Genomic DNA, 14,578 nt, shown 5'->3' on the forward strand with positions numbered 1-14,578 from the left:
ATTATGGTCATCTCTGAACCATTTTTAAAAATAAATAAAATAGAAAGTTTTGAAAGTTTTATGGTTATATTTCTCTAATTAAAAATAAAAAAATTAAACTATTATGAATTTCAAGAATTGGGAAAGCAGGTTTATAAAATTAGATAATTCAATAAATCATTTGAGTCCAGAGTTCAAGCCCATAATTATTCTACGTTGGGTATATTCTATTTTTTACTATTCTACGAAGATTTTATTATTCCATTTTCTTTTAAGAGATTTTATTTTATTCAAATAATATTTTCATTATTTATTTATCTTAAATAAAGTAGGTACAGTAAAAAATATTTACTTGTAGACAAGTTCAGTTGTGTCCATAATGACATATTGACCAGGGAGTAAGGGAGGGGACAATGGGCAATTAATTCAATTTAAGAGGGTTCGCTGAAAAGCAACGAAAACCAGATTTTTCAAGAAAATTTTACCAAAATTGTAAGGGGATCATGGTAACCTAATTTAGAACAAAATTAGTTCTAAGAAAAAAATCATTTACTTGAAAATTAAATTATCAACACATCACAATGTAGTAAACATTCTGTAATTAATCACTAGAAAAATCTTGTTGAAACCACCCTCAACCCTTCTAATATATTTATAACTGACCCTAAAATTCAAGCGGTTCTTAGATTATTTAATACATAAATATCACAGTAGAGTTTCTATACATGAAAAGACATTTTCTTGGGAAATAATATTTGTTAAAACCAGCGATAAATTGTAAACTTTTCTGTCTGCATATTCAAAACTAGCTCAGCTAGTTAGCGGGGCATTGATGCGCAAGTCCCCAAAATCAGTAAGAATCTGCTGTATTCGTGCACATTCCCTTTAAGCCAGTCCCCAAAGTCTGAGACTACTTAAAAATTGAATATTCGATCCATTGTCCCCTCCCTTACTCCCTGCATATTGACGGACAATTCTTGTTTATAAAGCAGTGCTACTATTACTGTCATTTTAAAAAGTGTTCAAGTATGTAAAAGGTCTTTTTTTCACAACATGTAAATAAACATTTTAAGGCATATTTTGACAAAATCACACTAATTGGAAAGTAAAGTAAAATACACATAATATTACACCAGGAAAAAAACATTTTTTTATATAATTTACATAGGAGCAAACCTGTCGTCTTTGGTAAGTTTTAGACTATTTTTGTAGGGGGTACAATATCTATCTAAAAAAATTCCCCCAAACCAAAATTTAACAACATTTTATTTGTTGGATTAAAAAACTGTGGGTACTTTATTGAATTTTGATTAGTAGATTCCAATTTGGCAGTGTCCAAACGTTTCAGCCAATAATTTTAATCTAAAAAGAAAAATTTATAATCATTTGAGATGTTACCCCTTTAGATCCCTTTAGATTACTTACTTTTCCCAAAAAGCTACAAAAAAGTCGAAACTTTCATAAAGGGGGAGGTAGGTTGTGCTGAAATATCCGTAAAGGTTTGAGTTTAAGGCTTAAAAACAGTAGTAGAACGATAAAATTTATGTTAACTTTAAAAAAATGCTTGTCTATAGTTCTTTTCAATAAGGAATAAACATATTTAGTGAATATTATCGTTCTACTACTCTATTTTTAAGCCTTAAACTCACACCTTTACGAAATTTTAGCATAACCTATCTCCCCCTTATTTGAAAAATGAATTTTATTTTACCATTTCTGTTTTATGTAGTTCCTATAGGCTAGTGGCGCAACCGCCTGTGTATTTTAACTATGGTAAAAACAAAGTTTATCTAAACTGTACCTGTCCAAATTTAAATGCCACTATTTTTCAGAGATTTAGGGATACCGCAATGAAAGATAAATTAATTTCCTCCTCCCAAAATTTATAAGTGTGTAATTCTGCTCTTTGTAAGTGGTAAATATTGGATTTTAGATTAAATTAACTACAATTGCCCATTCCCTCCCTGCTGTTTTTCTTTCCCGCTAAGAAATCAATTTGAAAGGATGTTTATGGGTTCGATATATTTCTCTTTGTTTTTCTTTATACACACACACACACACACACACACAAAGCCAGAATAACACATTTAGATACATTCATTTTAACAGATACGTAGATTTTTTTAGTTCGGACAATATGTAACGTAGCTTCTCAATACTATGGCCGGTACGTCTGTCTGTTTGTAAATAAATTTAATGCTGCCATATTAAGCACATGTAATAAAACGGGTGTTGTCCCTTTCGTTGCAACGTCCATTCAGGAGCGTTTTTTTATATTTTCACAGTAACTTTTCTCCTGTTTTTAGTCCCTGCTGGGGGCTCTAACCCTGCGGGGCCAATTGCCTAAACCAATATAACCTAACCTAACCTAAAATTAACTATATAAGTTAAATAAGCTATATCAAAATACTACGAATAGCTCCTTAAGGTGCGTTGCCATGAAAGGGACTATACCCAATAAAACATGCTGAAAGAAAATGTAAATCAAAGGGTTGACTATTTTGATTTGGGTAACCTTTTTTTCCTGTGATTAATTTCTTTTTCATTATTAGATTACTTGGTAATATTTGAAAGTATTGACGTCATACACAAATCTTCATTCTTAACATAAGTTTATACACTAGGCTGGTGCAAAATTTTATTATTTTATGTCGTGGAAAAATAATGCATTCTTTATCAGATAATAAAATAAAGTCAATCCTGAATAGCTGGTTCAAATAATGTTTGTCTACTGTATTAATTCTAAAAATTTTAAAGCTTTTTCTTCATTTGTATGGGTCTTGATACCAAAAAGTTTGTCTGTGTTTAGCTTTTAGGTGTCTGAAAATAATTTCTAGGTGTTTAAGGGTTTGTATGTCTTTTCGCTAGGGGACAGTAGTCTATTTGCTTTTAAAGAAGGCATCAGTTTTTATGTTTCTTATAAAAAGGACAGAAACTAAGACATTGGACTAGTCTAATAACACTTACTAAATATAAATGTACACTTGGCTTTTACTTTTATTTCATCATTCATCTTTTTATCCATTAGATACAAATTAACCCGCGACCGTGGCTCAACACGTAGCGCATCCGCTCGTCGTCGGGAAGGTGATAGGATCGAATCTCGGGCCGACACCGCGTCATAACTAAAGACGTTAAAAATGGTTCCTACTGCTGCTATGTCAGATGCGCGACATAAATAGTTAGAGTAGGGGGAATGCCTTGGCCCAAAACAGGCGCAACTCGTTACCATGCACAGTTGGGACTTCTCAGACAAAGGTCGTGCATCACAGAGAGTTGGTTGTCTGATGGATGTTACTTAGCCTAATATCCTTGGGTGTTTGGACAGAGAAGGGTGCGTTAGTCATCCTTAGTTCTCCTGGATTGCTGGACCAGGACCTGGACAGTACATCAAGTCGATAAGGTCCGGTACTGCAATCCCGCCCGTACGAGGTAATCTAGGTAATCTAGATACAAATTATATTTTTATAAGTTATTTCTTAGCTCCCCAGGGAGATTTAAGGGATAACGCGATTAATTTACCTCAATTATGATAAACCAAAGTACGACTGCTGTCAGTTTTTATCAACCTAATTTTTAGGCCAACGAATTGACTCCAGTTTAATATACATACCAATGTCCCCCACCACCCTGGCTTCAAAACTTTCTCAAATTCTTTTTCCCAAAAATTTTATTCTTAAGAAGGATAATTGGGTATGGGGGCCAATTACCTAACCCTGTGGAACAATCACCTAACCCAATATAACCTAACCTAACCTAAAATATCCTATAAAAAGCCATTTAAAAAATACGACGAATCGCCCCTTATGGGGCGATGTTACGAAAGGGACTATTCCCGGATAATTCTTTATTGGGGGTTGTACATCATTTTACTGTCCATTGTCTTATCCCTTAAAATCCCTGATGATTCCTGCTTTATATTGCTTTCTATTTGCTCACGTATGGGTGGTTGGTTTAGTTAAGAACCTTTTTTTCACAATTTCTCAGTTGCTTTCATTATACCTCTCTTGCGAGTATTAAAAGAAACTAAAAGTAAAATTAAATCATTTTTAAAAGAAGCGCAGCACTATTAAAAAAGATTTTAATATTTAAACATTAATGGTAAAAAGATGATTTATACACCTAACAGAATTCCTTACTTTTTAACAAGCTTCCTTTCCTAAACGTTTTGGGTTTGCAAAATGGAAAGGGGGTAATTTCTCTATACGTTTTTATTGATAAAAATGTATTAGATAGAAGTGTTTTATAATGAGTATTTATTTATTCTATTGCACAGCCATAGAAAGTAATTCATTTCTTATATAACATATAAAGTTTTCATTTTTATGACTGAAATAGTCATAAAAATGCATGAGCATAACTTCTATAAATATAGGGCATCTTCTTTCCTTAGTCTAAATGTCTATAGTCCAGATGCTAGATTATAATATTTTCTTTTCGATTTAGAGTTCTGTTCGCTTTTTATTGCTGCTCTACTTATGTACTTCATTGCCTTTATTATTTTTTTTCCTGTATTTTTTTTGTTATTGGAGAAATAAAAATAAAATAACAGAAAGATGATTATAACTTATTTGTGATGCGAAGTATTTTTAGGGGGATGGGGGACTTGTTTCTTAATAAACATAAAGACATAATTTAGAGATTATATCCTCAGGGATCTTAGGGGATAAGACAATGGATAATAAATTGATGTGTACCCCACTTTTTTAAGAACAGAAGGAAAGTTTCAATCTAACGGTCCCCAACGTTTTTAACTTAACAAATCAGAGAATGTGTTTATAAAACTTTGGAGACCTGTATGATTTAGTGTCCAATATTCCCTCTATGTCTGATATTTATTATTGAGAATATTTTTCTCTCCCTTTTTCAAGAGATGAGTTAGGAATATAATGGTTTTTCTGTTTGCTTTGTTTTTCTTTGCTGCACCTTCATACAAACTTACCAATATGGTTGAGAAACATTAGGTTTGGGCCGGATATCCAGCCATTTTTAATATACGGCCGGATACCGGATATTGAAACTATCCGGCTGATTTGTAATGCCGGATATCCGGTTATCCGGTAATTTGACCGCATACCGGATATCTGGCATTAGAAATGAGCCGGATATCCGGTGTCCGGCCAAAAAAATATCCGGCCCAACCCTAAGAAACATCCCACTTGGTCTTTAAAAGGGTGCTTGTCCAATTCAGGGCTCTTTTAACTCTAAGCTAACTTATTCAAGAGTTGGTGGAGGGTCCTTGGCTAAAAAAACCTTGTAGTTTTGTGGGAACATATATTATTTTTTTGTTTATGCCAAGGATATCTGTGATGTATGGGAGGGTAGGTGCCAAATAATTATCACAATATCACATATATATATATTAATAATAATATATTTCCCTTAAAGTGCCTGCCGAGCACTGGACCCCTCTTTTCTTGGAGTAGTTGTTTAGGTAGTTGTTCTTTGTCTAACCTATAACTAACTGAAGAAATAAATAAACAAATGAAAAATCCCCCTTAATTTTCAGTTTTGTTTAGTCTTTGTGCTCAACAAGGCACTTTATGGGAAAACACACACTAATAGATAGCATTCAGCTTCTGCAATAACTAGTTATCTTAAGCCCAGTGATCTTAAGGGATAAGATAACAGATATTTAATCTTTAGTCCTATGTTCACACTTTCTAAAAAATTCAAACTTTAATATTTTCTTAGTATGGCAGATGTCGTACTTAAATCTTAAATTTACAATTTATCTCAAATTTACAATTTAACAAGATAACATAAAAACGAAGCTTTGAAACTGTAGAACAAACGAACATTATTACTTGTAGAGTGTCAGAACTAAGTAATTAGAATATAAATGTATATAAGTCGAAAAAATAATTAAATTTGTTGAAATATAGGATACTAATTAATGACATACTTACATTTTTGGGAATTGATCATAGAGATGCTTCGCTTATAAAATTGTGCTTTGTTGTCCATTTGTCATTATTCCAAAAATCAGGTCAATCGGATTATTATATAACATAAGAATTTGTTAAAATTGACGTAGGGACATTCTGGTAACGATTATAGAGTTGCTACGCTTTCTAAATCGTACCTAACATCTACAGGAATCGCCATACAAAGTTTGAAATCGATAGGACAATTCTAACATGCCTAAATTAACGAAAAAAGCTATCCGTTCCAGATGGACGTACGGACCGACCCTTATTATAGAAAAGCTTCGTTTTTAAAAAGTTTGACTCATTTCGACACCATCCTACACCCACTTTAAACTGCAGCTGGGTATGTTAGTTTTTTATTTTATTCATTAAATAGCAAGAATTAAAATATTACCCATTTATGACGTATTTTCACAATAAAGTAATAAACTGAATTGTTTTATTTTTATTTCGGTTATTCATTCCTTTTTAATCCTATGACTGTGTTTATATCTATGAATCAGATTTGTAATCAAGAAGTAAGGAATAGGAAAATGCAGGGAGGGAGGGGACATTGCACTGTAAATTACACTGGCAACCAAAGTTTTATAACCAGAGCTGGATCTTTATATAATTTTAGTGGTGAGCCAGATCGGGGTGAGCCAACTTTCCACAAATGAGAGCACAGCATTTTATGAAATGCTGCGCTCACCCCGATCTGGCTCACCACTAAAATGATTTAAAGATCCAGCTCAGGTTATCTTAAGCGTTTGCTCAAAAACTTTTATCTATCCTTTTATTTGACAGATCAGTAAACAATATTACTTAATATAAAATTCTGAGAAATCTTCAATGACTATAAACTATTCTTATAAACAATGATGGAAAAAAATTTATAAAATCTTGATATGTATTTAGTAAATTTCATGTTGAATCTATAAAAATAAATGAATTTTCTCATAATGTGGTAGAAACTGCATACATGCTTTATTTTAATCTATTTTTAAAGTGGCAAATAGACTGACGGACGTTAGGACATATATAGAGAAGATTCGCTGCAGGAAAGGGGGAAAGAAAATATGTAAGTGTATTTGTAGCATTTAATTAAATAACTAATGAGATTAACTATCCATAAAGAAGGACATTAGCTTCAAGAAAAACATGTTCAGAAGCGTTAATACTATCAAAAATGGGCATGTCTGAATGTTCTAGCATGTTGGTCTAAAGGGAATTAATCAGCTGCTATACAAAATAACCGCCTAGATTCATTTTACTAATGTGCAAATTAACAGGCTGCCAACTACCTGTTTGCCTTTTATCACCTCTTTAATATATTTAGTGTTGCAATACTTTTGACATACTCGTCCTTTTTTTATAAATCAGCAAGTCATGTAAAGGAATAAACTTTTTGCGCTGTACACAGCAAAGGGGGGAAATTACAATTTTTCTGCTAGGTTTAACTTTAATTTCAATCTTTTTCCACATCTAATTTCTCAGTTCAACTTTTTGTATTTAAATGTGTAATATGTACAATGTAGTTTTTATGTAAATTAAAATAATTTCAATATAAAATATGAAAAGCTTGGGAGATGAGAATGAAATTGCTGCTGCCGCTGGCATGACAAGGAATATTATAGACACGCGTCTGACTCTGATATCTACATTTTATTATAACATGTATCTATCTCTAATCTATGGATATGTAATAGCAGAATTCTCGAGGCTGTACACTGAACATGCGGCCGTATGTGTGTCTGTGTAGGATTTTATGTGTGTGTGTGTCTGTGTGTGTTTGTATGTGTTGGTCTGATTCAGAGGTCTAGTTCCCTTTCCTCTCTCTCAGATCTAACACTTGTGGAATACCTGAAATGAAAATATTTATCTTAGTAATTGCTCAAAAGTCTGACAAATTCATGTTTGTTGGAATAAAGTTAATTAGGAATATTTCATTTTTAAGAAAATAATCATTATCATAAATCTACTATTGAGACTATATTTCAATATTAATCCTTCTATATAAATCTCTCTTGATTGACATACATATTACATATGTGTAAAATTTATCTGAAAAAAAACTCTTTATATAAGTTTTAGTAAATTGATAGAAAGGTCACTCTAGCTCATATGATAAATATGTTTTCTTTAAAAAGTGTAATTTTATAATTTGAAATTAGCAACTATTGTTATTCAACCTAAAGCAAAGTATATTTTAAAAGACAAACTATTTTAATAAGTAAAGTTAAATTCAAAGGTCATTCTTTATTTGGTTTTAAATAAAAGTGTTATTTTGTAATTTAAATATGGTTATTATTGTTTTGGAACTTATAAAGGTGCATTTTAACAGTTTTTGATTCATAGTGAATCTTGAAAAAAGGGAATTTTTGATAATAATTATACAAACTAGTTTGAAATGTATGTATTAATTCAGACTTCTATCATGCAAACAATTACAAAAGCAAATTAAATATATTCCTTTCAAATTGTGTTTTGACAGAGATAACATTTCAATTACCAAATGTATACAAATTACTCTGTTCAAAGTACTTGCATTTAAATGGAGGTTGGGAAAAGGATTTAGAGAAGTCAATTACCACAGAATTATCTGGAATTTTACAAAATTTAAATCTCTACAATATACAAATTTTAAATTTTCTCTAAAAATACATGTATAATTATGGAAACATGGTTTTGGAACATTTTTTAAAAAACTGTTCTATCATGTATAACATTTTTGTTGCCATGGCAATTTTAAAAAGAAGTTTTTATGTTTAAAAAATTTATTTTATGTAATAAAAAACAAAAAAATGAAGAAAAAAAGTACTGGTCAGCATTTGTAGAATAAGTAGATTGTGTAAGAAAATGAAATTGTGTTGTAAAAAGAAGTTATTACATTGTTCAGTTCAAATACAATGGTCCAGTTTTTCTTCTTTTATTGGATGGTCTGGTGGTGGTTTGGCTGCCCTGCCTATCAATAAATTCTAACTTAATTCTTTCTAAGTTCTAAATCTTTTTCGTTTTATAATTTTTCTTGTTAACAGTTTTAATAAGTTTTTTTATATGCCAAGCACTTCCAAAATGAACTGAAAAAACTTTTTTGCTCACAGCCTCACTAAAATTAGTGAGCTTCGCTAAAAATTTTTGTAAAAAATCATCCAAAATCTATACAAATTAAACAAAATCTTATGTTAATAACCCTTTTATGATTTTCTTTAATTTTTGTAGATTTTTAAAGCGATTTTGGAGGATTTTTCACAAAAACCTTTAGCTTTAGCTTTCAGTTGGAAGTCCTAACCTGACCCAAATATGCCAATTCAAAAAGCTAAGCCCTGGTCTTTCCTTTCAATTACTTTTTTATTTTAATCATTCTATTCATGTATGGCAGTTATGGCATTCTTGTTTTTTTTCTCAAAAAAAAGATCCTTTTTTATGATGCATGTGTGAGTAATAATCCTGAAGCTGCCATATTTTTCACTCATTAATCTTCATTAGTTTCTTTTTCTTTGATAATTAGATCAGGGTCTATACCTCCCAATAATTCTATTCACAGCCAAGGGACACTTCTTTCTTAATTAAGGGGGTTTACTTTTTTTCGCGTAATTCTGTAAAGTTGGGTGTTGAGTTCTAGTCAAATGCTCGTATTAAGTCAGTGTTCTTAACTATAACCAAATGTATATATATATGAAATGGTCCATAATTAAGAATATTTTGACTTAATAAGAGCATATGACTACAACCCAACTCCCAACTTTACGGAATGACCCTTTTTTCCTATAATGTATGTTTTTAATGACTTCTTTTAAAATCTAAAAATGCGCAGTTAAGTGAAGGATAAAGAATTGATTAAATAGAAAAATGAATTTAATTTGTTAGTTCCTTGATGATTAAAAAAAAATCTTGAAACAGGAAATAATTTTTAAAAATCTATTCACTAAATATTATCATTTTATTAACTTAAAAGATAATTAAAATATTCATAAAAAGTCAATATTTCAGCAAAATGTCAAGAATTTATTTTAAAATGTTTTAATTAAATTTGAAGTGATCATGATGAAAAGACTTAGCAGTGACTCTAGTAGTAAAAGTCCGTCCCCACGGCGGGACAATAATTCTAAATCCTCTGGCAACGGGCGTGCCGCAGGCAGAGGTGGAAACAGTGATGGCTCCAATAGTCCCAGGTGTAATCTGGAGCATGGAGTCGCGGAGATTAATTCTCAGTTGTGTAGCACTATGTTGACAATGATATTGTCCGAGGATGCTGCTAAACAGTATTGTATGTCCAGGTCAACATCTTCAAATAACCACACTGGCCTGGTAAGAATTACAGATACTGAAGTACCCAAACGTGGTCATAGATTTTTGGGTACAAGTGTAATTTACAGTCCAATGTCCTCTTCCTCCATGTATTTTATCTGATGTAGCATATGTTTGTAAATTACATTTTTAAAAAAGTCCTACAAAATTGAAAATTATGTAAATCAAAGAAACTGGACTCTTAAATTTTTGAAGATTCAACTTGAAAGAAAAGTTTAAATGAAATCTGCATCAAAGTCTCACAAGTTTTTGTCTTTCATAATTAAGGATACAAATGAAATGTTTTTAAGAAAACTTTTTTATTACTAGCTTTTTTTGGCGGTATTTTCCTCATAATATTATCTTATAGCTGATGAATACATTATCTTTATACATATGGTGCATTATTTGCCAAATGTACCACCTTTCTGCACTACCTCTCCGATTTTGTTAATACTCTATATTTTGGTCCGTTGGGTCATTCAAGGATGCTGGATGGCCAAAAAAAAGTTTCAGAGTCCCTGGATGTCTAGATATCTAGCTATCTATGAAGGTAGGTAACAAAAATGTAAAAAACACCCATTTTTTCACAATTTTAAATATTAATTTTTTCATCAATCTTACATCCAATCTATACATTTTATACACCAAAATGATCGTTTATTCATGTAAAAAGCGCACATAATGCTATTTTGGCCAAAACTCTAATTTTACAGGGTGTCCAACAAAAAGTGTATTTTGGATATCTAGCGTAATACCCAAAATACCTGTCCGAAAAAAATCATTTTTTTTGGCTTAAATCCTGTGTTTTATCTGTGTGCATATGCGGTATATAACGGTTCGGACCACCCGGGACTATAAGGTTGTCAAATTTCACTTTGGGACACCCTGTAAATGTGATTTTTGCGTCTGTAGAGCTAAAACTTGGTCCAAATTGGCTATTTTTTTCAAATTACTCTAATATGTGTCTTAGTATGTTTGGCCATAGTGTTTTCTGACCAGATCAATAATTTCATATTTTTTGGACACCCTGTATTTTCAAAAAAAGAGAAAAAAAAATTTTGTTTTTTTTTTAATTTTTTTTCTATTTTTAAGTTACTTAAAACTGTCATATAGATACAGATTTTGACTAATAACAATAATATTTGCCTATTTTACAATTTTTTACACTTTTGGGACACCCTGTGCATGTTTTTGAAAAATGATGGTTTTTGCCCATTTTTTGGGGGAAGGAGTCGTTTTAGGGCCATAGACTATTTCTTCATTTTTGTAGAACTTTTCAAGACACATCATTTGTTATTTATGCAAAAACCGCAAAAACCGAACCGTTTTGCCGTTATTCACCGCCAAAGGCGGAATTTTTTTACGTTTTTGCCGTTCCGGAGGTTCTAATGGGCATTTGTGGTAAGAAAACGTTGATTTATCAAGATCTCTTTTAAATACTTTTATTTAGGTAATTGAATTTACTAAATTTCATATAAAGTAAAATTTTTTGTGCAGCTAACCGTTTTTCGTCGAGATGGATTTCAATTGTTAAAACAAGAAAATTAAGTGAATATAACATAAATAATTGCTATAACATAAGTGATAAAAAAAACATAAATCATGTGCATTTGAAATTCCTTTTGACAAAAATCGGTTGGACATACAAAAAAATTTACTTCACATGAAATTTAGTAAATTAAAATGCCTAAATAAAAGTATTTCACAGTTATTTTGATAAATCAACGTCTTCTTACCACAAATGCCCATTAGAACCTCGGGAACGGCAAAAAACGTAAAAAATTCTGCCTTTGGCGGTGAATAACGACAAAACGGTTCGGTTTTTGCGGTTTTTGCATAAATAACAAATGATGTGTCTTGAAAAGTTCTACAAAAATGAATAAATAGTCTATGGCCCTAAAAAGACTCCTTCCCCCAAAAAATGGGCAAAAACCATCATTTTTCAAAAACATGCACAGGGTGTCCCAAAAGTGTAAAAAATTGTAAAATAGGCAAATATTATTGTTATTAGTCAAAATCTGTATCTATATGACAGTTTTAAGTAACTTAAAAATAGAAAAAAAATTTAAAAAAAAACAAAAAAAATTTTTCTCTTTGTTTGAAAATACAGGGTGTCCAAAAAATATGAAATTATTGATCTGGTCAGAAAACACTATGGCCAAACATACTAAGACACATATTAGAGTAATTTGAAAAAAATAGCCAATTTGGACCAAGTTTTAGCTCTACAGACGCAAAAATCACATTTAAAGGGTGTCCCAAAGTGAAATTTGACAACCTTATAGTCCCGGGTGGTCCGAACCGTTATATACCACATATGCACACAGATAAAACACAGGATTTAAGCCAAAAAAAATGATTTTTTTCGGACAGGTATTTTGGGTATTACGCTAGATATCCAAAATACACTTTTTGTTGGACACCCTGTAAAATTAGAGTTTTGGCCAAAATAGCATTATGTGCGCTTTTTACATGAATAAACGATCATTTTGGCGTATAAAATGTATAGATTGGATGTAAGATTGATGAAAAAATTAATTTTTAAAATTGTGAAAAAATGGGTGTTTTTTACATTTTTGTTACCTACCTTCATAGATAGCTAGATATCTAGACATCCAGGGACTCTGAAACTTTTTTTTGGCCATCCAGCATCCTTGAATGACCCAACGGACCAAAATATAGAGTATTAAAAAAATCGGAGAGGTAGTGCAGAAAAGTGGTACATTTGGCAAATAATGCACCATATATGAAAGCTTCATTGCTCCTTTCTTCCCAAACTAAGTTTGTCAAATTTTGTCTTTCTACTAATATGTTGAAAAGTTTTGGATAAGTTTTTCTTGTAAACCAAAGTGTTTGGACAATGTCCCTTGCATTTAACACCCCCCCCCCTCCCCCACTGTGATATTTCTTCAATATTACCCAGGTCATGGAAGGTTTTTATCTATAATACAAAGTAGAACAATGTCTGTCTGTTTGTCTGTTTTGTGGGACACCCCCAACCCCCCCAAAAAATGGAAAATACCCCCCCCCCAAAAAAAATTTTTTTTTCTTTTTAAAATTAAAATAGTGGGGTCGATTACCCCCCCCCCTCGCAAAAAAAAATTCTCCCCTCCCCAAAAAAATTTCTTTTAAATCTAAAATACGAAAAAATTAGTTTGATTATCTTTTTATAATTCTTAACATGATATTCAATATTTTTGGCGGTCTTTTTAACAAATCTGGGATGTCAATATTTATAATAACATACTTGTGACGAAGGTTATCTAGCATAGCATAGAAATTATCTATTCATAAGAAACTTTTCAGAAGTATTTTTGGTGCTTGTGTTTTCCTTCTTTTTGCCCCCTAAAGATTTTTTTTTGTCAATTTCAATTAAACTAAAATTGATTTAAATAAATAAAATTAAAGTTTAAAAAAATTGCATTAATTTGGTGAAACCTTGTGAAATATCCTGCTTTATTACAGAATAGAAAAGGTTTCTTTCTGAATCCATTACTTGATTAGCCAAGAAATAGAATTATAAGTATAAAATGAATTGAATACAAGTTTCAATATATATTTGTTGACTTACAAATAGATTCTGTTAGAAAATATCTAATATGATGATATGATGTATTTGTATGTAATACATTTTCTGGTGTCCTGAATACATTTTCTAGAACATACTAGAAGGATACATTTTATTTAAGATTAGGATTATAGATATATATATTAGAACCAGATGCCTTAGGCTAAAAAAATATTCTTTACTTGTTTTTAATATTATTAATAATGGTAAAAAAGAAATAATTTAAGTTATCTTTAATTATTATTTGAAACTATAAAATAAATCCAATCATAGTCAAGATAATAATAATTTTAAAATAATGAGGTTTTGTTTTTTTACTATAGTTACCATATTTTCCAATATGGCTTCGAAACCGATTATATCCGCTGGATTAGAACGGGTTCCCAGAAATTCCGAAGAAAACATGTATAGCATCGTATTACAGACAATTTTCCATGAATATTAAAATTATAATGGTTATAAAATTGGTTTTAATCTTATATTTTTTGATATCCACGAATGCTGCCTGTAATACGATATATTTACTATTATTGCTTTACACCAGTCACTAAATATTTATTTTGATTTTAGTTTGGTCAGACCTCAGTTGAGATGGGTAACAGGAACAGCCTTCAGTCCGAGGACGAGGGTTGTGGTGGTGGGGAGGAGAGAGGTCAACACCAACTTCACAACAACCAGCATCATCACCACGGCACTGGAGGTCAGTAACAATGAACAGTGGGACGAATAACACAAAAAATAGGATTTAAATATTTTATGTTCTATTTTAGTGTTACCAGCCCCACTGTGAAATGAGAAAATATTTATTTTAGAAATTTTTTTTACCTCC

At 31.1% G+C, this 14,578-nt stretch overlaps 1 protein-coding gene across 4 annotated transcripts in view; it reads left to right on the forward strand.

Moving 5' to 3' along the window:
* trio (trio Rho guanine nucleotide exchange factor) overlaps nt 1–14,578 on the forward strand; it is a 453,505-nt gene that overhangs the window by 391,084 nt on the left and 47,843 nt on the right. For all 4 annotated transcript variants that reach the window (XM_080165076.1, XM_080165074.1, XM_080165075.1 and 1 more), the window contains exon 50: nt 14,320–14,449. In XM_080165076.1, the coding sequence (XP_080021202.1) occupies nt 14,320–14,449 (130 nt within the window). The remainder of the gene's footprint in view (nt 1–14,319; nt 14,450–14,578) is intronic.

Source organism: Acartia tonsa, chromosome 6 (assembly GCF_053477335.1).
Source record: "Acartia tonsa isolate MP-2025a chromosome 6, ASM5347733v1, whole genome shotgun sequence".
Classification (NCBI taxonomy): domain Eukaryota; kingdom Metazoa; phylum Arthropoda; class Copepoda; order Calanoida; family Acartiidae; genus Acartia; species Acartia tonsa.